Raw genomic sequence first — 23,727 nt, 5'->3', positions numbered from 1 at the left:
GTTTACGCATTAACTCGGTAGCATCTTCCAGGAGCGCCTAAGGTTAGACTGTCGCTGGGAGGATGGCCGCCAACCCCTCAGAGAGCGACGACGGGGATTCGGACCCCTGAAGAGTAGGGAAGTGGGCATATGGAAACCCTCAAGAATCGAACCCACGGTAAATCAAACCCAGGATATTTGTAGCATGAGGTCCGACGATACGACTGGTGAGGCTGAGGAGTGGAGGACTCCCAATATTTTGGGCAATAGTAATTCGGAAATATCCCCGAATTTATTCAGCACACCTGACCAAAATCGCGTCACAATGACTACTGGATGGCATTCCAGCTTAGATGACCTCATTGATGTCGCTCTACAGGATACTTTCTCCGCAGACCTAGGGACCAACCTGCGATACTGGTCTCAGAGGCCAGGTAGCGAAGATCGGCAACAAGAAGAGATATCGTTGATGATGAATCTAACCCAACCTACAAGCTACCATACGGCTGGGAATGGGCTGACGCTATCTCCTATGGATCATCGCGCCATTCAGTATTACTCGACGGCATTCTCGGGAACACATGTTCTTGATACCCCAGCCTCTTTTACTAATAATCAACTGCTACAACTCAGCGGCGATGCAGCTGTGGTGATGCGACTTTTATTAGCCACGTCTTTCAATGAGATGAGCCATGTTCCACCAGACACCGGACAAGAAATGGGTCAACTGGCAGAACAGCACTTCCAAGCCGGGAGTTGTCTATTTGCCCATATTATAGGACGAGGAGAGAAGAGCCAAGAAGACCACTTGTCGATTCTCGCATCCGTTTTTCTGTCCTACATATATTTATCTCGACGCAAAGCCGCAGCTCGTGAGTCTATACGGACGCTTAGCAAGATTATCTCAAAATTTGCCAGTCAGATCAAATTGTATGAAACTTACGCAGAGCCGGAACCCGGAAGCTCACAGGTTATCTCAATTCCGAGCAGGAAACGGTCCCTGTTGAGTCGGCTTGTGAGGTGGAACTTTTTCAAGGATATACAGATGTCGTTTCACGGCTGTGGCGGTGATTTTGCGTCGTACATAAACAGAATGCAGAATCATACCGAAGAGTTACATTACAATTCTTATGCCCTTTTAGATGAGGACTGGACACAGCCGTGAGTTTCCTACTTTCCATAACCCAAAATTAAATTTAGTTAGGCACTAATCAATTCCGTAGCATCTCTAATGCTGATGCTCTTGAGTTCATCCAGAGTTCGTCAGTTATGCACTGTATCTACAATGTTTTCACAATTATGCATGACATTAACGAGTATTCCGAGAATCCGGACGTTCAGGCTATCGCAAAGCGGATAAGGATTAAGATCGAGCGCTTCGAGAGAGTAAGTAGTCCTTTGCCGCGTACCTTTTAAAATCCACCATATAATCTAACGGCTCCCTCGTGTAGACATACGCGAGTCTTATCCATCTCGCGTCGAGCCATGTCGAACCACGAAACCCACCACTTATAAATATCGACTTCACAATAGCACGATTCCACGCCATAATAATTTACTTCTTTCGTGCTAGCAATTCTACAAGTGAAACTTGGTCGAGAAGGTTGACCATTCCACCTATCACGGTCCAGCGAGCAATGACTGCACTACTCACAATCGCATATAGAACTTTCAACTCGCCGCTTCCAACCGTTCGTGAGCGCCTGCATTGGCCACTTTTCATGGCCGGCATCGAGACGCAGGATCCTATCCATAGATCATGGATTTTGTCCCACATGAGGCGATCAGCTTTGCGCACAGCTCTCAAGAGGGTGATCTCTAGACAGGAAAAGACAGGTAATAGGTTACCTATGCAAGTTATCAAGTACATCGCATCGAATGTAGACGACGAGTGGGGTGACTTAATAGAAGGGGAGTCGTTGGGAATTCCTGGTTCTTTGATGGTGTTAGAAGAGCCCAGTGATGGGAATGACAACAATTTTTGTCTCTGGTAAAGTATTGGCAAGATTTAGCTAGGTATCTATTATTATTGTGATAGCATAGAGAGCAAAGCGACAACTCAGGTACATTTAATTTTCCCTATCTACCTAGGTAGTTATGCTAAGTAAGTACTGTTCATATTGAACCGACGTCACCAATTTGAGTACCTAGATACTCTTAAAATCCCTCGCGTCAGTATCGACACCTTCTCCTTCTTGTGAAGCCTGCTGTTTGATCTGATTGAACATTCTTGTTTGGGCGCCTGCTTTGTCCGAGTCATAGTTTACTCGGAATACTCCAGTCTTCCCCAACCGAGTATATTCACTGCGTGTGAGGTATGTTCAGCAAGGTTTCCAATAAGGGCAACATTATAAGATCAACATACCCCATGGTTAAGTCAATAGTTGGTTTGCGCCCTAGCCTCTTCAAGATGGGAGATGAAATCATGGATAAAGAATGTGTATCATACGGCCTAGTAAGGAATTTCGTGTTAACATCGAAATTGAGCACGATCGCGGCATAAGGAGCTGTGCCCGACGTACCGCAGGAAATAGATCAGCGACAATCTTGGACGCTGAGCTTGGTCCTCGGGTGGTTTGATGACCCGATGAATTGTCGGCTTCAAGTAATCTCCAGTCATCGCACCTAAAGCGATACCGACATTAACGACGATGGTGTCAGGCACGTACTTTACCCATTTCCAGTCGCCCTGTTGGTCAAGGATTTGTAGACCCGATGTGGGCTGATTGAACAGGAATGTCAGGCTTCCCCAGTCGGCGTGCCCTGGGAGATATAAGTCCTTGCTCTCTTCGTTATCCCGTGAAGAACGGGGTAGATATTGCATATATCGTAGAAAAGAATCATTCTTGGCCTCATAGGTGTGTATGTTTGTGAAGGTCATCTCATCTACCTCAAGAGCTATAGCAATTAAGATGAGTATCTTTCGCGCGATAACCTTGTGGACATACTCGGACAGGTACTTGATGTCAGACAAATATGGATGGAGCACAGGAGGGAATGATGACTCTTGCTCATCACCAACTTCGGATACGAAGCGTGATATATTGTAATGCTAGCAAGTATTACCGTAAATCCATCGTTTTATGTGATATAAAGTGCGACTTACCTCGACGTTATCTTCGTAGATTGTCTTCTTGCGGTAGGACTGCGGCGCGAATCCGTGGTAACGTTTATTGCTTGCTTTATCCTGGACAATTTCGTACGCAAGCTTCTCTTCATACGGAATTTTCAATAGAGTATTCGCTATATTCAAGTGGTGTTGTATCTTCCTAGGGTTTCAGTCGCGGTGTCATACAATAGAACGAACGCGACATACTACGGTTGATTGCAACCCGTGATTTTTTATGTATAAGAAACCAGTGGTGTGGAGGCTTTTGACCAGTTCCGCCGCTAATAGTTTCCGACTCTCAATTCCATCCTTCTGAAATGTTAGCCGTGTTTTTGGCACGTATAAATTGCATGTGAGGAACACTGACATCGAATTTGCTCAGATCCAACTCACGCAACGAAGCCCATGCCACTACCGTGTGTTAGGCAACCTGCTAACAGAACAACTCTAGTTTTATGGCGTTACTACTCACAAGGTTCTCTTGTAGGCTCACCACATGTAAAAGGCTCCAATTGATGCTCGACCTTGTCTAAATTCTGTGGGTGGGGTACGAGCATTGTAGTTACGGAACCGGCGTATCGCGACATAACTACTGGGTACCTAGTAGGTAGTTTAAATGAGATGTACGCATCGTAAACAGCACAATTACTTATCTTTATAAGAGTCTATCTGAGCTACATGAGGAATACCTAGGTACTTCGTTTACTTAGCGGGTTGGTCAAATGAAATTTAATTCCTAGGTAGGTCGCATATTGACCTTTAGATAGGGCTGGACTAGTTTCCGAACAGGTCCAGCTCTAATAGTCGACTAACCGCCAAGCGATCGTCTATTCTACCCTATCACGTTACGACGTAACCAAGCACGCAATCGCACCCCTTTAGCCCTTGCAGGGAGAATTAACTAGGCACTCAAACGTTATGGTGTCATCACACCATTTAATCCTTTTTTTCCAGCCAGTTCCTAGGAAGCGTGAAACGGGTGGCCTTTGCAAGAGGAGAAATCCTATGATGTACGTAGCGACTATTTCCGATTAGGAGGCGACAAAGTAGCCAAATAACAACGATGACGGATGGAAGCGTATTTTCTTCGTTTCTCGTTTCACCCGACGAGCTCCTAGAAGCACTACGGAGCAGTCACGATGATCAGAACCAACTAACTCGGCGCCTTATCCCCCTCTGTGCTACGTGGTTTCTCTCAACGGACGGCCGGAAAGGAATTGATAGCTTCAAGCAAAAGCGAATACAAAACTCTCGGTTCTTCGACCTCGACAAGGTTGTTGATCCAAACACGTCTCTTCCTCATATGTTGCCCTCTGCTTTGGACTTTGCGGCTTGCATGAGCGCCTTAGGTATTCGCCGAACAGATGTGATAGTTGTATACGATTCGTATGAACTCGGGATCTTCAGCGCACCTAGGGTGGCGTGGACATTGCAGGTTTTTGGCCACGAGCATGTCCATATACTCAACAATTTCAGGTTGTGGCTTAACGGTGGGTATCCAACCGTGTCGGGGGATTGGGATACGCCGGCCACATCTTCCTACCCGACCCCAAAGAAGAATGAATACAAGGTAGTTTCCTTCGAGGAACTCAGAGATCACTTTCTCATAAACAAAGAAAACGGTAATAATCAATGGCAAATATTGGATACTAGAGCAGAGGCACGGTGGAGCGGAAAAGCACCAGAACTCCGACCAGAGTTAGCCTCTGGACATATGCCTGGTTCTTTCAATTTACTATTATCCGATGTGCTAGATCCAAACACACGCGCATTCCTACCAGGAGAGGAAATACGAGCTGTTCTAGAAAGAAAAGGCATCAATCCGCAACGACCTATCGTCACAAGCTGTGGATCTGGTGTTACTGCTGCAATCTTGACGGTGGCGCTTCGCGAAGCACGCTATGGCGATGAAGATAATCAAAGACTATATGATGGTAGTTGGAGGTCTGTGAATAAAGCTTGAAAGGCCTAACAGAACTATAAGTGCGCTGACCATTAAAACAGGGAATGGGGTCAACGAGCCATTGATTATGAGGGGCTTATAATTCGATCGTAGAGCGTACTGCTTAGAAAGATCATATATCAACTAGAAGAGGGCTGACAGCAGTGTAACCCCAAATAAGGGGGTAAAGTTGGGGTTACACATATGTGCCCGCGGGGAATTTGGACAAGTTCAACTGTCCTTCGGTATCCTCGTGTATTTAAAACAATACGCAATTTTATACGATTCAATTTTGTATTTCAACTGACAAACAAAGAGTCTTTCATTTGACTTTAACGAATTCAATTTGACATATCTTCTATGTTAAGTAGCCAACATTCTATGGCAATGTGTAGCCTCCATCAATCACCATGTTAGAACCTATATCGCACATATTAGCTTGTTTATCTTTTCTTATAGACTTATTATGTATAGTTAAGTCTCACCTGTCATATAGCTGCTTGCATCACTTGCCAAGAAGACGTATGACCCCTTTAGCTCAGCCGCCTCACACAATCGACCGCCTGGGATCATCTGGAACCACTGTTTCCTCCACTGCTCTGGATGAACCGAGAGCACTGCTAAGTCAGCATGGACTCTTTCAATACTAACAATAGTTTGATCTTACTGTCCGTAGCGATGAAACCTGGGGAAACACAGTTGACCCTTGCAAACTCCGTCCACTCAACCGCTAATGACTTCGCTAGGTGCACAACAGCGGCTTTGCTGGCATTATAAGCTGCCTGTCGCTGCGGAATGTTGACCAATATAGCCGATACACTAGCCGTGATGATGATACTTCCCCTCCCTTCACCACTTTTTGCATCTGCCGCTTTCCATTGGCTCTCCATCACCTTCGCCGCTGCCTGAGCTGTCCAGAATACTCCGTGGAAATTCACGTCGATCATTTCGCGGAACTTGTCCTCCGGGTAATCTATAGCTGCAATATGATCTGCGATACCTGCGTTGGCCACCACGATGTCAAGTTTGCCGCCAAGTTCTCTAGCAGCCCGCTCAACGGTCTCCACAACAGCCTCCTTCGATTTAACATTGCATTTGTATGCAATTATCTTAGGAGTACCTGCGATAGACTCTGAAATGGAAAGTGCTATTCTATCTGCTTCAATTGAGTCTGTGTTGGCGTACGTGATAGCGACGCCAGAACAACCTGCCTCCACAAGGCCCCTGGCGACTTCTAAACCGATGCCGCGGGTACCGCCCGTCACCAGGGCTGTCTTTCCAGCAAGAGAAAAGTGTGTTAACACTGGAGCTGAGGGGTTAGGGTGCGTAGAGAGGACCATGTTGAATTGTCTTGCTTCTGGGAAGAGAAATCCTTGTAAACTCATGGACGTCTGTCAATACGGTTTAACATGGGGTTGGAGGATAAATGATGCGTGAGCAGTTTTAAACCCCAAGAGAATCTCAATAACAGCTCCTATGGGGAATTTCATCGTCCAAACGCCTGTGATGAGGCTAATGTTCGTTGATCCACCATAGTTCACATACTCAATTGAGCCCGTGTCTTGGTCTCAATGTTGAAGTGGGGATGCGGACGACAGTCACCCTTTCCGCTAATATGTATACCGAAAACATAACATACTTCTAATAAAATCTCGTAATTTTCAAGGATCGGATGTATTGGGCGTAGATTGCCAATGCATAATCTTTCTTTAGTTCGATGAATGATAAAGTAACGCCCGAAGATACCTAGGTACCTAAGGGCGAACCATACTAGAGTCATCAATTCTTGATATTATAAGATACGCAAAAGGGAAAAGAAAATGCCTCATATATCACAATCATGATTTCTATGGGACTAATCGATAATAATCGCCATGTATTCAGTTTTAGATACTATATTCTTATTTGACTCCTTGGATGATGACCTTCAGAGTATTTTCTCCTCCCGCCTTGACCAACTCAAAAGCTTCCTCAGCTTGCTCGAACTGAAATCTATGTGTAATAAGCTTGCTAGGCTTAATCTTCCCGGAGCCGATGAGATCAACTGCTTCTGGGTAGCAGCCAACGCTGTACCTAATAGAACCTTTTATGTTGAGAGCCCGGATACAAGCTGTAGTGATAGGAAAGACGACGTTCTGCGTAGTCTTCGATTAGCGTATAGACGGACGTTTGGATGTTTTGGCTGCAAGACCTACCTCCTTCCCCATTCCAGCTTGCACATAAGTACCACCTTTTCGAGCAGCGAATATACCAGCCTGTATACACGATTCCGCTCCTGTGCATTCCAAAACAAAATCGGCTCCTTCTCCGAAGCCAAAATCCTTAACGATTGATTCACCAAGAGCCCTAGAGGCATCTACCGGATCTATTCCTTCATTCGAGGATTTTTGTACAAGATAAACACCATCTGCAGCGAATTCTTTAGCGAAATCACATCGTGACTTAGAAATATCGACACCAATGACTTTGGCTGCTCCGTATGCTTTTGCCACAGCTTGGCATAGAACCCCGATAGGACCGCATCCCATCACCAACACAGTTTGGCCGCCTTTTAGGCCAGCTACTTTGCAAATCTGCACAGCTACGGAAACCGGTTCACACAGTGCGCCGTCTTCAGCATTGAGATGTGATGGTAAAGGGTAGCAGTAGTCACCAGCGACGATATAGTATTTCTGCAGTGTTCCATCCCACGGAGGAGTTGCTGCGAACACAGTATCCGCACATAGGTTGTATGCCCCTGAACGACAGAAATTGCAACTGAAAATGACAATATGTAAGACATCGGCGAATTCCGTTCATTCCGAGGGGGCAATACTCACTGTCTGCATGGAACGCCCGGCTCGATAGCCACTCTGTCGCCCACCTTTACATTCTTCACCTTACTGCCGACCTCGACGACTGTGCCGGAACTTTCATGACCGAGGACTATTGGGCTTTCAAGGATGAAATCACCAATTCGGCCTCGTTGCCAGTAGTGTACATCACTACCGCAGATACCCGTTTGCTCGATGCGCACACGAACGTCCCACTCGTCTCGTAGTTTAGGGACCTCCCTATTCTCAAATGAGACCTGTTTTATGGACTGGAGTACAAACGCAGGATTCTATGTGGTATGAGTACGTATAAACCCATCTTTGATGAGTTGAATGAGAGAGGACTTACAATTTCTGCCATGGCTGGGGTGATTTGCGCAGTGCTGATAATTGATAAAAATTTGCCCCTGGTAGAATGGCTTATAGCTTTTAGGACCGTTTAGACTGCTAGTCACTCATTCTCGTTTTTATCTGTAGTATTAAGATCGCCACGGACATGAGACAGAAACGATGGATGCTTTGCGGGGGTGTGTGCGCGCGCGTGGTGTTGGAGATTGCGGGGCAGGGTTGACAGAGGTCCGGGCCGGGTACCGGACAGCTTTGCATCAAACATGAAAAGGAGCACTGTAGGTACCAATCTAGCTGTCTACCTAATCAATTAAAGATACGGATGTACGTAGGCACGTAGGTAACTGTAAGTTCTACGGAGGATTAATAGGAAAGGTTGACTCCGATCCGAGTAGATACCTATCCAAAATGAAATTGAATTAGATAAATAAGTAAATAGGGGCTACACAGTTTCGTCGGCACGAATTGATACGGTACACGCGAATTTGGTTATTCATCGTCAACAGGGGGTCTATTATGGAATCAACGTACCAATCACTTGCGAATAGAGTCCTTGTCAAATGGGAAGAATTGAAGACAGCCGACCGTGCCAATTCGTTGTCTTCTCCATCTCGCATGTTGATTGCCCTCGCAGGGGCTCCAGGCTCCGGAAAGACAACAATCGCCCTACAAGTGTTGAAAAGAATCAATAATTTGCCAGACCATCCTAAGACAACTGTCATCTCTGCTGACGGGTTTCATTTTCCGCTTGCCAAGCTTCGTGCGATGCCAAACGCGTCCGAGGCGATCGCTCGGCGAGGTGTAACATGGACATTTGACGGAGCAGGTGTTGTGACTCTAGTCCGCAAGCTTCGCGATGCAGCCGGGTATGAAGCTGTCTTGGCACCGACATTCGATCACGCGATCAAAGATCCCATAGAGGGTGGGCTTATTGTCGACAAGGATATGGAGGTTTGCATTATCGAGGGTAACTATCTCCTATGCGACGAAGAGCCGTGGCGGGAGATTGCGGAGCTAGTGGACGACAGATGGTTAGTTCGTGTGGATCCGGGTTTAGCTAGGGAAAGGGTTGCCGCGCGACATTTGGCTGCCGGTATCGAGGATACAATAGAGGATGCTTTAAGGAGGACGGATGAGAATGACCTAGTCAACGGGCGGTTTGTGATGGAGAAAAGTCGAGGCAGACACGACTTGCTAATTGATAGTTGGCATGACTAGCGTAATTAGCATTGGTATTTCGATGGCTAAACAATCATGCGATGGATGCTCACTGTTCGATCATCCGGTTGATGACTGGGTCATCCACCCAGGCATTAAGAATAGTTATCTAAAAGAAGCTTAATTGAACAATAGGAGGGTGACAGATTTCCAGTACCCACCTCCACCAGCTACGTGACATTCATTACGAAATATCGCTATGAAATTGATAACGTCGACGCTCAAGTGGGCGACATTAAGCCGTAGTAGGCTATAAACGCGACTGGGACTGGGACTTCAGACTAGTGGATTCGACCATAGAGGGGACATTCTATAATTAGTTGAATTCTCCGAGTTCGACGACAGCTGTTAAAGGTCTTCTCACGACAACTCAAATGCTTCCTTTCGGACTATAGGGGTAGATAATTGTTAATCAGATTCGAAAGGACCCCACCACTGATAGAAGTCAGCAAATATTATTTTATCCAATTACTACTACCTGTTAACCGGGAAGCTTCAAAATGAGTGCGAGTAACGGAGTGAAAAAGTCAATACGGGCTCCCAACCCTGCGATCGAGGATAGTATATTCAAACAACTCAGACTAGATGGGCGAGCAGTCATCATCACCGGTGGCGCAGGCGGCATTGGCTATGAGATTGCCAGGGGTCTAGCTGAGGCGGGCGCTAACGTAAGTCGATTCAACCCCCCTTAATCGTTGCGTTTCAATATTAAGTACCATCATAGATCTCGTTGTGGTATCACACCTCTCAAGTGGCAGACAAGCTCGCGGCCAAAGTTACAGAAGACTTTGGAGTTAAGGCAAAGGCCTACAAAGTTGATGTCACCAACTATAGTGCAGTAGAGGAGGCAGTGAGCCAAACTGTTCGGGATTTTGGCCGTCTGGATGTCATGATTGCTAATGCGGGCGTTCCATCCAAGGCGGGTGGTCTTGATGACAGAATTGAAGACTGGAATCGTGTCCGTGCCGTGGACTTCGACGGAGTCTATTACTCCGTGCGCGCCGCGGGGTTGGTATTTCGTGAGCAGAAGAGTGGCGTTGCTATTATCACAGCCTCCATGAGTGGCCACGCAGCAAATGTGCCACAAGAACAGAGCTGCTACAACGCCGCTAAAGCTGGATGTGTAAGTTCATCTATCGCTAGTCATTGGTTTACAAGGACTAATTCTCTGTAGATTCATCTCGCAAAGTCGCTCTCAGTTGAGTGGGCTAAATGGGGAGGTCGGATCAACTCGGTATCTCCAGGTTATATTGACACAGCTATTTCGGGCGACTGCCCATTTGAGATGAAGGAAGAGTGGTTTAACCTTACGCCTTTGAGGCGTGACGCTGACCCGAGAGAGCTTAAGGGGATATACCTTTACCTTGCTAGTAACGCTAGCTCATACACCACAGGCGCTGATTTCGCCATCGACGGTGGATATACTGCTAGGTAACGAGTAGGCATCTCGCAAAATAATTTTCTCCGATCAAGCCTGACGGAATAATAATATCGTTATCCTCAATTGCCGTAAACTAGTGTCTTCCAACATGTTAGCATCTTATGCTGCCCTAGAAGCTTAGATGGCTAACCGTCACCATTCGTGTCCCATGCATGTGATAGGGGGAATGGGTGTTTCTGGTTTACTTCCAATGGTACGATCGAGTCGGCGTAGGTACACCGAAAACATGGCCTCAACCATGACACGTCTTCGTCCTTTCGTCCCCTATACCTATTAGCGTGTTAGCTACCTAGTTAGCTTGGTCATAGGTGAGGGTGACGGATGTCCGTTGCCCCACCATTACTCAAACCAGAAAGAGTAACGACCTTGAATACTACTCTCAGGTCTTGATGAAGTAATAACCGAATTCTCCACTAACCTAGGTACCCAATCAATTGGGCCCCCCAGGTTTCCCCCAGGTTTTCCAATATGTAAAGTTACTTGGTTTTCCCCGGAATATCCACATTCCATGCCGTACCTAGGTACCTAGGTAGTTAGTTGGTCCCCACCCAACTCAACACCTGCATCGCCTGTAGTTCGGCGTGATAAACATTAAAAATGCATTAATCAAACTGGCAGTTTACTGGCGTCTCTATTATTGTCAACGAATAAATCGGTCATGGTAAGAATGAATAAGTCGGGATTTTATATATAATCTATTGTCAATCGCATCCATTCTCGGTGGCTTCTACATTCACCTATAACGCTTGTTGGTTCACTCCTGCCTTGATTGGCCAAGGACTTCGACCCGTCGCCGTATTCCTCTCAGGATCCAAGTCACTTACTTTTGCTTGTTCCCACTCGGTCTATCAGTATGAAGGACGCTGACATTGTCGGGTCTGCTCTCGCTGAGGTGCTGCCGCAGACAGACAAGTGGTGGTTTCAACAACGTCATCTACTTCGCTTGAATCTGTTGCTGCTTGTTCCCTTACTGTCGTCGGCGGTGTCTGGTTACGATGGTTTGTTGAACCATATTCGAATTACGAGAAATTCAACTGACTGCTTTTAAAGGCTCACTAATGAATGGTCTTCAGTCGCTTCAGCAATGGCGTGATTACTTTGGACATCCAGCTGGGGCGACTCTCGGTCTCGTAAACGCCGCTCAATCTATCGGCTCCCTTCTGGCCCTGCCCTTTGTCGGAAATCTCTCCGACAGATTCGGTCGTAAACCTGTCCTCCTAACCGGGATTCTTCTAATCATCGCGGCGACTATCGTCCAGGGCGCGTCAATCAACTTCCCCATGTTCGTAATATCGAGACTCATTGTTGGGTTTGGTGGGATGTTCGTTGTTCAACCTAGCCCAATGCTCATCGCCGAACTTTCGTATCCAACACATCGAGGCAAATACACATCTGCATTCTGGACGATGTACTACTTAGGTAAGTGTCACTAATACCGTTTGATTGTTAACGAGCCGCCGCTCACAGCTCTCGCAGGAGCTATTCTAGCGTCGTGGACGACCTTCGGATGCCAAGATTATGAAAGCGATTGGTCCTGGCGAACACCTTCCATACTCCAGGCTGGATACCCGCTCGTGCAACTCATCTTCTTTCATTGGGTCCCCGAGTCGCCTCGATGGCTCGTTGCCCAGGACCGAGCTCCAGAGGCTGCTGCAATCCTATCATACTATCACGCCGGCGTGGTGAACGCGTCCGATGAGGGTCATACCCCTCTTGTCACCCGCGAGTTGGCCGAGATTGTGAGCACGATACAGAGAGAAAAGACGGCCGAGAAAGTTGGTTGGGGTGCTCTTTTCTCTACACCAGGAAATCGAAAGCGAACACTTATCGCCGTATGCGTAGGAGCTTTCGCGCAGTGGAATGGGATTGGTGTCGTGAGCTATTACTTAACATTGGTTCTCAATACGATAGGCATTACCGATACGTTCACACAGACCCTCATCAATGGGCTATTGCAGATTTTCAATTTCGGCGCGGCATTATCGGCGGCTATCTTGGTCGACCGGCTCGGACGGCGAACATTGTTCCTGTGGAGCGGCGTCGGAATGCTGATCAGCTACATCATATGGACCGCGTGCTCGGCTGTGAACTCGGACACGGGCTCGAAGCCTGCGGGAATTGTAGTGGTGGTGTGCCTATTTACCTTCTTTTTCCATTACGATATCGCGTATACACCGCTGCTTTTGGGGTACCCAACAGAAATATTCACGTATACCCTACGATCTAAGGGTATTGCGTTGGAATTGATGGCGATTTATCTTTCGCTGACTATCCAGGCATTCGTGAATCCCATCGGAATGGAAAATATTGGTTGGAAATACTACATCGTGTTTTGTTGTCTATTGGTGGTATTCCTAGCTGTAACGTGGGTTCTATTTCCTGAAACGAAAGGATATAGCTTGGAAGAGATCGCATCGATTTTTGACGGATCGGAGGCGGATGAAGCGCGAGCAAATGCCAAGGTTATGGAAAGCGAGATGGTATCGCATAAAACCGCTTCTGTTACTCACCACGATGAGGTGTAAGGGTAGACGTAGGCTTGGTTGTCTAGGTTTAGGAGAGTTCTTGTGTGATGAAATTTATTTCGTTTGCGTTGTAAATCCGAGCTATGCGGGCACGGGCTACCTGATTATGTAATAATACAACCATTCAAATTGTGTGCTTCGCCAAATCTCAAGTAAAGAAACAAGGCAATGGTGAGGATAATATGTATTAGATAGGCACTTTTCGCCTATATTAATTTGAATTAATGTTGGTTGTATTTTCTTGGGGGAAAAAAAAAAGATCAATTATGTCGTACGGTCGCAAAGCGGATAATATTATGTAATTAATGGTGACTAAGTCGCTTATGTACACAAATCCCAGATTTAACTTGCTGACGTAACTAGCTCACACGATAATAAGAGGGGCTGGCAGATGTTCCAGATACTTAACTTTTTAAACTCGACAATATCAATCCAAGATGAAGATTGAACAAGAAAGAGAATATTCATAATAATTCTACCAAATTTGACCTCTTATATCAGAATCAAACTCCGGTTTCGTCGCGGGCGCAGCGTGTCTTATGTCTCATTGAAGTCCCGCTCTAATGGAGCTCACCTGATCTAGTCCTAAGCCTATTGTCCAAATCAAGAACATGCTATGGCATTATCATGTCCGCCGAAAGCCCGCTCACATCCGTCGCGACCCCGGAGCCATTGACGGAGTCAAGAAACCGGGAACTGCCAGCTACGCATACGGGACTTGGTGTAGCAGAGCAGGCTTGTAAGGAATGTCACAGGAGGAAAGCAAGATGCGATCGAGCCTTACCCACGTGTAATCTATGCACAAGATATCGTCGCCATTGTCTCTATCAAAAGCATTCTCGGACGCCACTCACTAGAAAGTGGGTTTTATATGAGATACTCCATAAAAAACCCAGAGTTGCTGATGTTGACTTAGATACCTGACCGAGGTGGAAGAGAGGCTAGAAAGATCCGAGGCCCTAGTGAGACAACTACGAGCTCTTCTACCTCTGTCGCGAAATGAAGATGGTACGAGAAGGACAACTGGACAATTCAGTGGTGACAACTTTGATTTTGCGCAGGTGGACCACCAAACATCACCCACAGCGCTCCCCGATCCCGATTACCAGAGTTTAGCCCAACCCCCGCAATCTACGAGCACTGAAACTTTCAGGTCCGATATTTCTCGCGGACCAAGTGGTGTGGTAGTCGGAAGCTGGAAGGTCTCTTCAATAAACCAGAACAGCACAAGAAATGGGGATGATAGATCGCCCAAGCCACCTCCTTCTAGGACGCACCAAAGCTCATCAGTGAGCCAAACCACAGTATTGGAGAGCCCCCCAGCCATGCATGGTTTTGATTGGGATGAGCAAGATCCTTTCGTGGACTCACCAACTTCCCGAGATACTACCGGCCCATCAGCAGGCGAAGGTCCCGGGATATCAGATGGCATGGCCTCACTTTCCGTAGATGAAAGGGAGGGTGGGTACTTGGGTGTTGCATCCGGAGCCGCTCTCCTACGCATACTTGAACCCGCAAGAAGGAGAAGCAGCTCTCAGGCGACCGTCCAGAGACCAACAATGAGGTTTCCCCGCCTGGAACAACCGAACCCAAATAAACACATCACCGATGCGATGATCGATGCCTATTTTAGAGTATACCACGTTAGCTATCCGATAATTCATGAACCAACCTTTCGAGCCCAGTACTCAGAAGTCATACCCAGACCCGATGGAAATTCATGGCTGGTTCTTGCTTACGTTGTCGCAGCCATAGGGGTGTTCAGCGCGGATACGCAAATATCCAATCTCGATTTGCCTCTATTCGCTCAAGCTAGGTCAATGATGTCGTTCGATCTGTTAGAGGTCGGAAATATGACTCTTGTCCAAGCTTTCACCTTGATATCTAACTACCAACAAAAACGAAACAAGCCGAATTCCGGCTATAACCACTCAGGGCTAGCTATGAGGATGGCCATGGGACTAGGCCTGCATAAGGAATTCCAAGGATGGAGCATCTCCCCATTAAATATGGAGATGCGAAGAAGGGTCTGGTGGACACTCTGTGTCTTCGAAGTGGGCGCTACGATCACCTTCAGTAGGCCATCATCGTGGCCTTTTGAAGGAGTCGACGTATCACTCCCCATAAATGTGAATGACCGAGTGAGTTTACTCGTCAGCCCCCTTCCCACTACTATAGTCCCGTGCTAATCCGCATCCGTAACCAAGGAGCTTACCACAAGGTCGCCAAATTACCCACCTGAAAGCTCCGAAATCACACCATACACGGCCGTTCGAACGCAAGCTAGCTTCCACATCGCTACCATATCTATATATAATCGCGTCATCTCCAAACCATTTCCAACGGCAGAAGAGCTCCTTCGTCTAGATGCTGAGTACTTGGCGCCTTGGGTTCGAAGTATCCCGCCGTATTTTTCGGATGCAGCAACAATCCCCTTAAAGTTCAAGCTGTCTCATTCGGTCATGCGATGGCGGCTTCGCAATTTCAGAATCATCGTAAGACAGCCCTATTCCAGGCGAACTTTAGGGGTTTGGTCCTTATTATTTATAAAGTACTAATACTAATTACTTGTTTTCGCTCAAGATGTATCGACCATTTGTCATTCGGCGGGCGCTACATACTCGAGACGGGCGGCAGGAGGATTCATCGGCAGCTAGTATCGAGGCATATGAAATATGCTTGGATGAAGCCAAACATACCATTTCCTCCATCGTGGCATACTGGGAAGCAAATGAACATAGCCGCCTGGCCAGCTGGTACGCCCTGTAAGTGATCCACCTTATGCTGAGAGATTTCGTCGCAATAATATTCTCAGCCTTATATAAAGTAGCGTGCTCATAAACTTCTATTTCTAGCTACTTCCTTTTCCAAGCAGCACTCATCCCGTGCATTTGCCTCCGCAACGGACCATATAGCACTGAAGCCAGTCAATGGCGGCATCAAATCGCCATAACGCTGCGTACTATAGCTAGTCTCGCCTCGGTAAATCCCAGCGCAGGCCGTTGTCACCAGGTCATATCAGAGCTCTGCAGCAGATATCTGGAACCAGGGAGTGTCGCCGTCGACCCCGGACCATCATCTACGATACCGAACAACCCACAATCAACACATAGCTACCAGAATAATCATTCTGGCCAACCCAAAACCAACGCCGTTTCCGAAGACACAGATATGAATGAGCCAATCGCAGATAGTCCTCAAACACAAATCAATCACATCTATAGTATGATGTGGCCCAACGTCACGCCCCTAGAGGCGGCTGATCTAGTGATGGGCGATGATGCCTGGATGGAATTCCTCCGTGAGGACGGTAACGGCGGCGAGGTCGCACGGGATTGGTTGAGCAGCTGAGTTACGCGGTGATTACAGAAATCACAGAGCCCATGAAGTTACCCTACCGCGTTTAATTGGTAGTCTCAGCTACATCGCGAAAGACACGATTGTACGTTGGCGAGTAGCCATATTAATAACAGAAAAGGGATCCAAATTAGCAGAAAGTTGGTTTTTGGATGGCGATGGTCTATAGCCGTCCAACATATTGGTACTTCTTCCCTATGATTACAGGGAGACTATACGGCCCGAACCCCGCACCTCGCCGTACATAGGTACAGGCCTAGAAGGTATGTGCAGTGAATTATAGCGCATACCTCACTATAAAATTACTAGATTCGTGACTGCATCTACAGCACTCACCCACCTATGCGAGGGGCCAATGGGAGGGGCCTAGACAGTTACCGTATTCCACGAACCCCAGGTACTAGCGCCCGCTGTGATCACTGCGCATTGCGACGGATACGGAATTATAGCGCTTTTCAACAGTGCCTACCCACCTAATACCTGACGCCCCTGAAGTACCCCGCGATTATAGCGCTGGAGAAGAAAGCTTTTAGCACCCACCTGAAACTCCCTACAATTAAAGCACCCATAGCACATACCACTCCCTATAGTTACATACACTATAGCGCGGGGTTCTATGATTGAGTTAGGAGTGATAACACGATCATGCCAGAATAAACCTCTGGCTACCTATTTTTCTATTTTTCCTCTTCCCTGGAAAGAAATCAATTATCCCATTCCATTCAATTTCGATGGTGTAAATTATTACATGGTAATACGCACCCAGACGAGGGTGTGCCATTTGATCAGCTGCACAACGCGAGGTATGATATCCTACAGGTTTGAATCGTCAAGATTCCATCAATTCCACCTATCAAATCTATGATAACGAAACACGAACCGAAACAGACCCTTTGATAGTTTGAGGCACAATTAGATCGTGGTCATATTTTATGTCCTCAATAGTGGTTTCGAATAACCGAGCTCTTGGCAGAACACGCAACGTCAGGGCCGCCGTCATGAGGAATATCTCGCAATACGCAAGGCTAAGATATCGTCAGCATTAATATACTACAAGTAATCCAGGTACAAGCAACTCACTGAGTACCCAAACACGACCGGGTCCCTTTTCCAAAAGAAATAAGCAGCTTCTCCAAGGCGTAATTTTGACGGCCGTCCACAATCCAACGCTCGGGTACAAATTCTTCAGGCTCAGGAAATATTTCAGGATCGCTATGATTAATCACAGTAGTCATACCAATTGGAGTTCCCCTCGGAATGACCCATTTAACGCGACCATCTCTACTCTGATAGATTAGGTCTTCTGTCCGAGCAATTCTGGCCACCCTTTGAGAAATCCCAGGAGTCAAGCGTACTGCCTCCTGTATCACAGCCCATAAATATGGACGTTGCTCCAGGTCAGTCCATTTGAGATTCAACGGGTCAACACCTCTCAATGCTTCCGTTAAACGGAAATAGACATTTCGCTTTGCTAGAAGATAGTACGTGATGACAGTAAGTGTCGCCTACGACTCCACTACGTTAGGACCACAACCCAAAAATAGAAGCGCCACTTACTGCTGTAGTCTCGGTGCCCGCAGTCAACAAGCTGAATCCTTCACCGGACAATCGATACATGGTTTTCTCTTCCTCAGGAAGTACGTCCGATCCAATTAGCTCTGAAAACACTCTACCACCGCCAGGGTGGCTTAGAGCCGCTTGGATATACTGCGGAATTATCACCGATGTCAATTTTGTTACTGCTCTGAAGTCATCGCCCATGTAATTGGCGAATAGAGGAGTTAGCTCTGCTAACTTCCGAGCCAGGGCGTTATATCTCATCATATAAGCACTCTCAAAGAAAGATTTCGCCCAAGTAGCAAAGTTGGGTTCCCAATCATCCTGATCGACGAAGCCGAGGGGTTCGCCAAAGGCATATTGGGATATTACTATAATCATAGGCCGTAAAGTCAGTATTATTTCATTCGTCGGGCATCAAAAGCGACTGGATGAGTAACTCACTGTCAGCAGTAAAGCAATTAAATACTTCTTTTACGTCAAATGGTTTCCTATCAGCGAAGCGTAACATCTTATCTACGGTTCGTTGTGTAAAGTTATGGACTTCTCCTTCTAATTTCAGCATTTGTTGGCGCGAGAAGAATTTTGACAGAGCGCCTCTTCGAATGCGGTGTAACTCATGCGATACCGTAGAGAAGGCAGCGACGGATATGGAACTGGCAGCACCGGTGTTTAATTGGTGTTGCCAATTATCCCGGATCCGGTTACCGCCGGCGTAAATCTCATCGGTGAAAAGTGGGTCATTGCAATGGAGTTCGTCCGGATTGATTCTCACGATCGGCCCTTGTGGTTTGTTAATTCGGGGAAAAGTAACCACCAAAACATTAATATTTAAAGACAGATACTCACCATAATTCTCATGCATTCTTCGGATTTTCTTCCCATATCGCCCTTCTAGCCACCAGTCGAAGTAGGCCTCGTATAAATATGTCAAAGCAGCTATTTTAGGACCAGGAAATTGATAGAGAGGGTGGAAGGGAGAGATATTGTAGACGGCGATGAGCGCACGATAAGTTAACCATGCAATAATCATCAAGAGAATTGGGGCCATTGCCGCCTGAATACTTTCAACTTCCATAAATTTCAAGCCCATGTTGATTGGATTTCAAGTTGGTTTATTAAGATGATATGAAATTGAAATAATTAATATCGTGAAAATGTGTCCGCGCAAATATTCCCCTCATCATCTTCGTCAGCACCACCCTTACCCTTCCCTTCTACTTTCGGCGTCGTGAATACGACAGTGGCGGGAGGCCTACCCCGGCCATCCCGGTTATTTTATACGCAGGTGGCTTATCGTCGTATATCATCACAGTAGACCGGAGCTTGGCATACAAAAACTTATATATGCGTCCTATATCCGTTACTGCTTATCTATCACTCTAAATACTACCCGCTCAATGAACCATCCCGGGTCGTCGAAATTTTCTAAAATGCAGTATTAGGTAGTAATGTTCAAAATTTTCGGCGGTTGCAATGGAAATGAACAAATTCAAGGAAAGGTAATTCAATTAGAAAGCCTGGCCAGGCAGATAACGAACGAACATGTACATGTTTTTCCACATTTTCCAATAGTATTCCAAACTCTCAAATCAAGACCATTGCCAGCGATGGCCATTTCACAATAGTAAGTTCCCCGCAATTACGATCTCTCCAGTCAGCAAAACCAAACAATATCAAGCAATCTTCCAATCTCCTTGCATCCTCTCGTTTTCGGACTAGTCAAAAGGTAGGATCAGACCTTCGGCTGTCTTTCTCTAAATCAATGGCGTACTACTTCTCTTAGTTGTCGGCTTGGGGAGGAGGCGGCACGTGAGTCTTGGTCGGGGCAGGAGGAGGGGGCGGGGGAACATCTCTCTCCTGGGGAGGATGAGGCTTCTTGGTTGGCGGAGGGGGAGGTGGGCCATCCTCACGCTTCTCAGGAGGAGGAGGTCGCTTCTCCGGTGGGGGAGGCGGCGGGGGGACGCCTCTAGCCTCGGGAGGATGGGGCTTCTCAGTAGGAGGGGGAGGAGGAGGGTGCTCGCCTCTCTCCTGAGGAGGATGGGGCTTCTTTGGGGGAGGTGGTGGGGGAGGAACACCTCGCGCCGCAGGAGGGTGAGGCTTCTTAGTAGGAGGTGGCGGAGGCGGGCCAGCTTCCCTCTTCTCCGGAGGAGGGGGTCGCTTAGTCGGCGGAGGCGGAGGTGGACCGGCATCTCTCTCCTCAGGGGGATGAGGCTTCTTAGCCGGCGGCGGAGGCGGAGGAACACCTCGCTCTCCTACAGGAGGAGGCGGAGGAGGAAGATGGCTCTTAGAAGGCGGGGGCGGTGGGCCGACATCGCGCTGCTCCGGTGGTGGAGGCAAGTGAGTAGGCTTCGAAGGAGGTGGTGGTGGGTTGGCTGGAATTGCCACCGCCACAGAAACAAGAAGGGTGGTTGCAAGAGTAGAAAACTTCATCTTGCTTGTTTCGTTTTTCGCTAAGCTAACTGTATAAGATTGTAGTTGTCGATGTTGTTGGAATGCTGATGCTGATGCTGATGCTGTCGACTGGATGAGCTTAAGGCCGGGACACAAGAGGCTTTATACACTTCTCAGAGCACGCGAAACTTCAATTTTTGCGTTTTGAGCACTGATGATGTGATTCTCTATTAGCTGTCCGCGTCGTCATCCTTCTCAGTCCAAACCATGGATCGTCAATGATCTTCACTGCCCAATGCGTACCCTACGGAGTTTCTCACACCGGTATGAAGACATCCGCGCCGTCCTCTAGGAGTCGCTCTCATGTTACTTACTATTCGCCGACATTCTCATTACATGATACAAATTGAAGTCGTTCTACTAACGGTCCTATACTAGTGATGGATCTTCACACGGGTGTTTCCGCAAGGCGGGTTGGGAAACAATTGGATTCAGCCGTTTCGTGATAGCTTACGACGCCGCGTTTATTGCTCACCAGGGGACAGAACCATTCAAGTGTGAGCTCACGACATGAGGAAGGCCAATGTCGTTGTTGCTCGGTGGAGACGGCCACAGCCAATGTGGAGCTTAGTGTAGTAGAGCTTGCGTGTTCAAGCTCCCAACCCCTGTTAATAATCAATCTAATCTTAACGTCTTCGCGTCTCAAGTACCGTAAAAGATGCACAAGCCACACCGGTCTACTAAGCGTCATGACTAGCCCTGTAGCTATTCTTGTTCAATACTTGGGTACTTAGCCCAGGTACGAGGTATGGGGAGCCTCAGTTCGGCAGTCGCTGAGCTTGAAATGACGTTTAGCATGGGTGTCAAGTTGCCGGCGTTGGTTGAACCGCAGTTAGGGCGGCGTCGTAGTCGTGCCATTGTGGAGTACCCCATTGCCTGTTCTCTAATTCGACCGGATCTCATTCAAACGAATTCCTTATGTGTGCTTGTACAGATTAATGACATGTAAATCGAGGATTAATTCTTCATTACACGCGTTTCTCGATACTTAGGGGAAATATTTGACCCAAGTAGAAATGTCACCATATTGTCCGATATACGCCCGTACAGATAACTACCTACTAGCCTATACTTTGAATACATAGGTACATGAAGCCGGCTACTTTCTGTTTCTTCCAAGGTTGTTCAAGACCTTGTACAGGATCAACCCAGTTCTCAATACACTACTCGTCATATGTGGTGTAACTTGAGTGATGAAGAAAACATGACAATGATGCTCGTTTAATGCGAAGCCCTGTTCCTTCCTAGCCATCAATGACATCCTTGAGTCTTGAAGGCTGAATATTATAGAGGGGAGTCTGACGTGGCGGCAAATATCATCCATGCATAGGTAGAAGATTGAGGCACTTCTATGGCCCGAATCGCGATTGCGCGTAGCTTAATTCCCCAAGGGAATATTGGACTAGCGGTGTATAGCGCCTAGGTAATTTGACGAGCCTGATATTACCTAGGTATTTGGTTTCGTCGGAGAATTAAATCCTTCTATCCTGGCTTGGGTAAGTACCTTGAGGTCAATCATACTTCTCCAAGGCCTACTCAATAGTTGTAACTGTTTAACTGAGGAGTATGCCTTGCCAGTATCTTTGGCATCGATGGTTTTGCTAGCGAAGGGGCACATGGTATTGCTAACACGCTCCTGAACATGATAGGATACCCTTCTTGACCCGGACGAAAATACCTAACGCGCGTCGAAGATATTAGGAAACACCCAAGAATATCTTGAAAGTGAAGAACAAAACACCACATATTCATCTCTTTCGCCTCAGGAGTAAATATTACCAGGGGCAGAATCAAGGAATTTTGAATTAAGGCAAGGATCGATTCAGAAATACCTACATTGCTGAAGAACCAATCCGGTCCCTAGTCAACCCTGCCATTTCTATTGGAAGCTACGAGTATTTTATTGTATGCATTTGTACGAATATTCTATTGTATTGGCTCTTTGATTGCTGTTACCATTATTGGATTAGCAATGGGCGGAGATCTCCAACCCCTGAATCAATGGATCGATTCTAACACTAGTATGAGGAATGATATTCAGGACCATCTACTATTCAATGCTCAAATCAACTGTTAGAGGTAACGAAAAAATCTTTTCCTAATTTACCACTTGCATATCTAGGATAGTAGTTACGATACAGAAGTCCTGCCGCTCTGATATAGCACAGGCGGAATTATCAATACCCGCGCCACCTGATTCCGAGTTTACGCGTTTAATAGGGGGTTGTCTCTCTAGGGTACTACGGGCTTCAGCTATGCCGAGGCGAGTCTGTGAATCCGCTATTTTCCTTTGGGGTGGCGCTCTACAGCAAGATTTATCGTGTCTATTGTTGTTTTAATCACTTTGCTTCGGACTGTTTCTTATTTTGATGCCAATCGGATGATTTTGTGCACATTCTCTTCACTCTCTATATGTGACCGTGGATATTAATAAACAGCTAAGTTGGAATACTCAAGCTTTCTTGTTTATTATGCTCTTTGAACTCGAAATAGGGGGTAGCATCATTGCCTAGGGGTAGCTTATGAATAGGAATTGATGAATATTCATCGGACACGAGTTTTCATTCTACGCAACCGCGTAGCGAAACACGAACCAAGTCTTGCTTGTTGCCATTTCTCTCCACCATACATCCATTTCATCTCCTAGCCCTCCACGTGTATAACATCCGTTGACCTTCCAAGACATTACCGAGCATCGCGCCAATTGTCCTATGTCCGTTATGGTATTCTCTTACTCTCTCAAAGGAAATAATCGTCGCTGCCCGCCGCCCCATTTCGATCGATTACTTAACCCAACAAATCGAACGCATTTACAACTGTCGAAAAAAAAAAGATCAATGTCTCGTATAGTGATTAAGGAAAGTGGGAGGTTGTTTTCCGATGCATAGATATCCCTTAGAATGTATTGAAAAACTCCTAGACAGGTAGGTGTACCTAGATAAGTAGCTCGTGGAAATGACTGACTGATAACCAACATATTTTCA

The 23,727-nt window shown here is 46.8% G+C and overlaps 11 protein-coding genes across 11 annotated transcripts; 6 read left to right on the top strand and 5 right to left on the bottom strand.

Moving 5' to 3' along the window:
* Positions 1 to 304: 304 nt before the first annotated feature.
* On the top strand, positions 305 to 2,058 carry F4822DRAFT_441771 (uncharacterized protein; the record flags this gene model as incomplete). Its single annotated transcript, XM_051462900.1, has 3 exons — positions 305 to 1,140; positions 1,203 to 1,365; positions 1,431 to 2,058. The coding sequence occupies 3 exons, from the start codon at positions 305 to 307 to the stop codon at positions 1,971 to 1,973; spliced, it is 1,542 nt and encodes a 513-aa protein (XP_051318860.1). The 3' UTR covers positions 1,974 to 2,058.
* Positions 2,059 to 2,077: 19 nt separating this feature from the next.
* On the bottom strand, positions 2,078 to 3,827 carry F4822DRAFT_393045 (Clavaminate synthase-like protein). Its single transcript, XM_051457273.1, has 7 exons — positions 3,561 to 3,827; positions 3,456 to 3,499; positions 3,296 to 3,397; positions 3,086 to 3,244; positions 2,502 to 3,031; positions 2,345 to 2,431; positions 2,078 to 2,283 (listed from the first exon to the last, which is right to left on the bottom strand). The coding sequence occupies exons 1-7, from the start codon at positions 3,673 to 3,675 to the stop codon at positions 2,127 to 2,129; spliced, it is 1,194 nt and encodes a 397-aa protein (XP_051318859.1). The 5' UTR covers positions 3,676 to 3,827; the 3' UTR covers positions 2,078 to 2,126.
* A 204-nt stretch (positions 3,828 to 4,031) lies between these two features.
* On the top strand, positions 4,032 to 5,186 carry F4822DRAFT_441767 (Rhodanese-like protein). The gene is made up of 2 exons (XM_051462899.1): positions 4,032 to 5,032; positions 5,093 to 5,186. Exons 1-2 carry the CDS (start codon positions 4,152 to 4,154, stop codon positions 5,142 to 5,144), a joined length of 933 nt encoding a protein of 310 aa, XP_051318858.1. The 5' UTR covers positions 4,032 to 4,151; the 3' UTR covers positions 5,145 to 5,186.
* A 179-nt stretch (positions 5,187 to 5,365) lies between these two features.
* F4822DRAFT_393043 (short chain dehydrogenase reductase) lies at positions 5,366 to 6,781 on the bottom strand. The gene is made up of 3 exons (XM_051457272.1): positions 5,698 to 6,781; positions 5,516 to 5,647; positions 5,366 to 5,450 (listed from the first exon to the last, which is right to left on the bottom strand). The coding sequence occupies exons 1-3, from the start codon at positions 6,413 to 6,415 to the stop codon at positions 5,410 to 5,412; spliced, it is 891 nt and encodes a 296-aa protein (XP_051318857.1). The 5' UTR covers positions 6,416 to 6,781; the 3' UTR covers positions 5,366 to 5,409.
* Positions 6,782 to 6,931: 150 nt separating this feature from the next.
* Positions 6,932 to 8,204, bottom strand: F4822DRAFT_426276 (GroES-like protein; the record flags this gene model as incomplete). Its single annotated transcript, XM_051460513.1, has 4 exons — positions 6,932 to 7,165; positions 7,226 to 7,787; positions 7,850 to 8,133; positions 8,193 to 8,204. The coding sequence occupies 4 exons, from the start codon at positions 8,202 to 8,204 to the stop codon at positions 6,932 to 6,934; spliced, it is 1,092 nt and encodes a 363-aa protein (XP_051318856.1).
* A 374-nt stretch (positions 8,205 to 8,578) lies between these two features.
* Positions 8,579 to 9,629, top strand: F4822DRAFT_150125 (phosphoribulokinase/uridine kinase). Its single transcript, XM_051452992.1, has one exon. The coding sequence runs from the start codon at positions 8,708 to 8,710 to the stop codon at positions 9,407 to 9,409; it is 702 nt and encodes a 233-aa protein (XP_051318855.1). The 5' UTR covers positions 8,579 to 8,707; the 3' UTR covers positions 9,410 to 9,629.
* A 280-nt stretch (positions 9,630 to 9,909) lies between these two features.
* On the top strand, positions 9,910 to 10,844 carry F4822DRAFT_426274 (NAD(P)-binding protein; the record flags this gene model as incomplete). The annotated part of the gene is made up of 3 exons (XM_051460512.1): positions 9,910 to 10,077; positions 10,134 to 10,532; positions 10,584 to 10,844. The coding sequence occupies 3 exons, from the start codon at positions 9,910 to 9,912 to the stop codon at positions 10,842 to 10,844; spliced, it is 828 nt and encodes a 275-aa protein (XP_051318854.1).
* A 583-nt stretch (positions 10,845 to 11,427) lies between these two features.
* Positions 11,428 to 13,617, top strand: F4822DRAFT_393032 (hexose transporter). The gene is made up of 2 exons (XM_051457271.1): positions 11,428 to 12,269; positions 12,327 to 13,617. Exons 1-2 carry the CDS (start codon positions 11,909 to 11,911, stop codon positions 13,373 to 13,375), a joined length of 1,410 nt encoding a protein of 469 aa, XP_051318853.1. The 5' UTR covers positions 11,428 to 11,908; the 3' UTR covers positions 13,376 to 13,617.
* A 142-nt stretch (positions 13,618 to 13,759) lies between these two features.
* F4822DRAFT_150033 (uncharacterized protein) lies at positions 13,760 to 17,037 on the top strand. The gene is made up of 5 exons (XM_051452991.1): positions 13,760 to 14,235; positions 14,292 to 15,516; positions 15,583 to 15,870; positions 15,953 to 16,140; positions 16,231 to 17,037. Exons 1-5 carry the CDS (start codon positions 14,003 to 14,005, stop codon positions 16,724 to 16,726), a joined length of 2,430 nt encoding a protein of 809 aa, XP_051318852.1. The 5' UTR covers positions 13,760 to 14,002; the 3' UTR covers positions 16,727 to 17,037.
* A 554-nt stretch (positions 17,038 to 17,591) lies between these two features.
* On the bottom strand, positions 17,592 to 19,382 carry F4822DRAFT_426272 (benzoate 4-monooxygenase cytochrome P450; the record flags this gene model as incomplete). Its single annotated transcript, XM_051460511.1, has 5 exons — positions 17,592 to 17,757; positions 17,813 to 18,237; positions 18,290 to 18,660; positions 18,734 to 19,072; positions 19,139 to 19,382. The coding sequence occupies 5 exons, from the start codon at positions 19,380 to 19,382 to the stop codon at positions 17,592 to 17,594; spliced, it is 1,545 nt and encodes a 514-aa protein (XP_051318851.1).
* Positions 19,383 to 19,693: 311 nt separating this feature from the next.
* On the bottom strand, positions 19,694 to 21,347 carry F4822DRAFT_393025 (uncharacterized protein). Its single transcript, XM_051457270.1, has one exon. The coding sequence runs from the start codon at positions 20,720 to 20,722 to the stop codon at positions 20,072 to 20,074; it is 651 nt and encodes a 216-aa protein (XP_051318850.1). The 5' UTR covers positions 20,723 to 21,347; the 3' UTR covers positions 19,694 to 20,071.
* Positions 21,348 to 23,727: the final 2,380 nt, after the last annotated feature.

Source organism: Hypoxylon trugodes, assembly GCF_022578975.1.
Source record: "Hypoxylon trugodes strain CBS 135444 unplaced genomic scaffold F4822scaffold_2, whole genome shotgun sequence".
Taxonomy (NCBI): Eukaryota; Fungi; Ascomycota; class Sordariomycetes; order Xylariales; family Hypoxylaceae; genus Hypoxylon; species Hypoxylon trugodes.
The sequence above is the reverse complement of the archived record's forward strand: the minus strand, read 5'-3'. Positions and strand labels throughout refer to the sequence as shown.

What these genes read in the sequence shown, in the direction of transcription:
- F4822DRAFT_393045 (XM_051457273.1), bottom strand. Translation starts at nt 3,675, where the DNA reads ATGTCGCGATACGCCGGTTCCGTAACTACAATGCTCGTACCCCACCCA. An exon ending in ACGGGTTGCAATCAACCGTA is followed by an intron (nt 3,245 to 3,295) that starts GTATGTCGCGTT and finishes AACCCTAGGAAG; the next exon opens with ATACAACACCACTTGAATAT. An exon ending in ACTATTGACTTAACCATGGG is followed by an intron (nt 2,284 to 2,344) that starts GTATGTTGATCT and finishes CCTCACACGCAG; the next exon opens with TGAATATACTCGGTTGGGGA.
- F4822DRAFT_441767 (XM_051462899.1), top strand. Translation starts at nt 4,152, where the DNA reads ATGACGGATGGAAGCGTATTTTCTTCGTTTCTCGTTTCACCCGACGAG. An exon ending in CTATATGATGGTAGTTGGAG is followed by an intron (nt 5,033 to 5,092) that starts GTCTGTGAATAA and finishes CCATTAAAACAG; the next exon opens with GGAATGGGGTCAACGAGCCA.
- F4822DRAFT_393043 (XM_051457272.1), bottom strand. Translation starts at nt 6,415, where the DNA reads ATGAGTTTACAAGGATTTCTCTTCCCAGAAGCAAGACAATTCAACATG. An exon ending in AGGTTTCATCGCTACGGACA is followed by an intron (nt 5,648 to 5,697) that starts GTAAGATCAAAC and finishes CTGACTTAGCAG; the next exon opens with TGCTCTCGGTTCATCCAGAG. An exon ending in TGCAAGCAGCTATATGACAG is followed by an intron (nt 5,451 to 5,515) that starts GTGAGACTTAAC and finishes TGTGCGATATAG; the next exon opens with GTTCTAACATGGTGATTGAT.
- F4822DRAFT_150125 (XM_051452992.1), top strand. Translation starts at nt 8,708, where the DNA reads ATGGAATCAACGTACCAATCACTTGCGAATAGAGTCCTTGTCAAATGG.
- F4822DRAFT_393032 (XM_051457271.1), top strand. Translation starts at nt 11,909, where the DNA reads ATGAATGGTCTTCAGTCGCTTCAGCAATGGCGTGATTACTTTGGACAT. An exon ending in CTGGACGATGTACTACTTAG is followed by an intron (nt 12,270 to 12,326) that starts GTAAGTGTCACT and finishes CAGCTCTCGCAG; the next exon opens with GAGCTATTCTAGCGTCGTGG.
- F4822DRAFT_150033 (XM_051452991.1), top strand. Translation starts at nt 14,003, where the DNA reads ATGTCCGCCGAAAGCCCGCTCACATCCGTCGCGACCCCGGAGCCATTG. An exon ending in CGGACGCCACTCACTAGAAA is followed by an intron (nt 14,236 to 14,291) that starts GTGGGTTTTATA and finishes ATGTTGACTTAG; the next exon opens with ATACCTGACCGAGGTGGAAG. An exon ending in CCATAAATGTGAATGACCGA is followed by an intron (nt 15,517 to 15,582) that starts GTGAGTTTACTC and finishes TCCGTAACCAAG; the next exon opens with GAGCTTACCACAAGGTCGCC.
- F4822DRAFT_393025 (XM_051457270.1), bottom strand. Translation starts at nt 20,722, where the DNA reads ATGAAGTTTTCTACTCTTGCAACCACCCTTCTTGTTTCTGTGGCGGTG.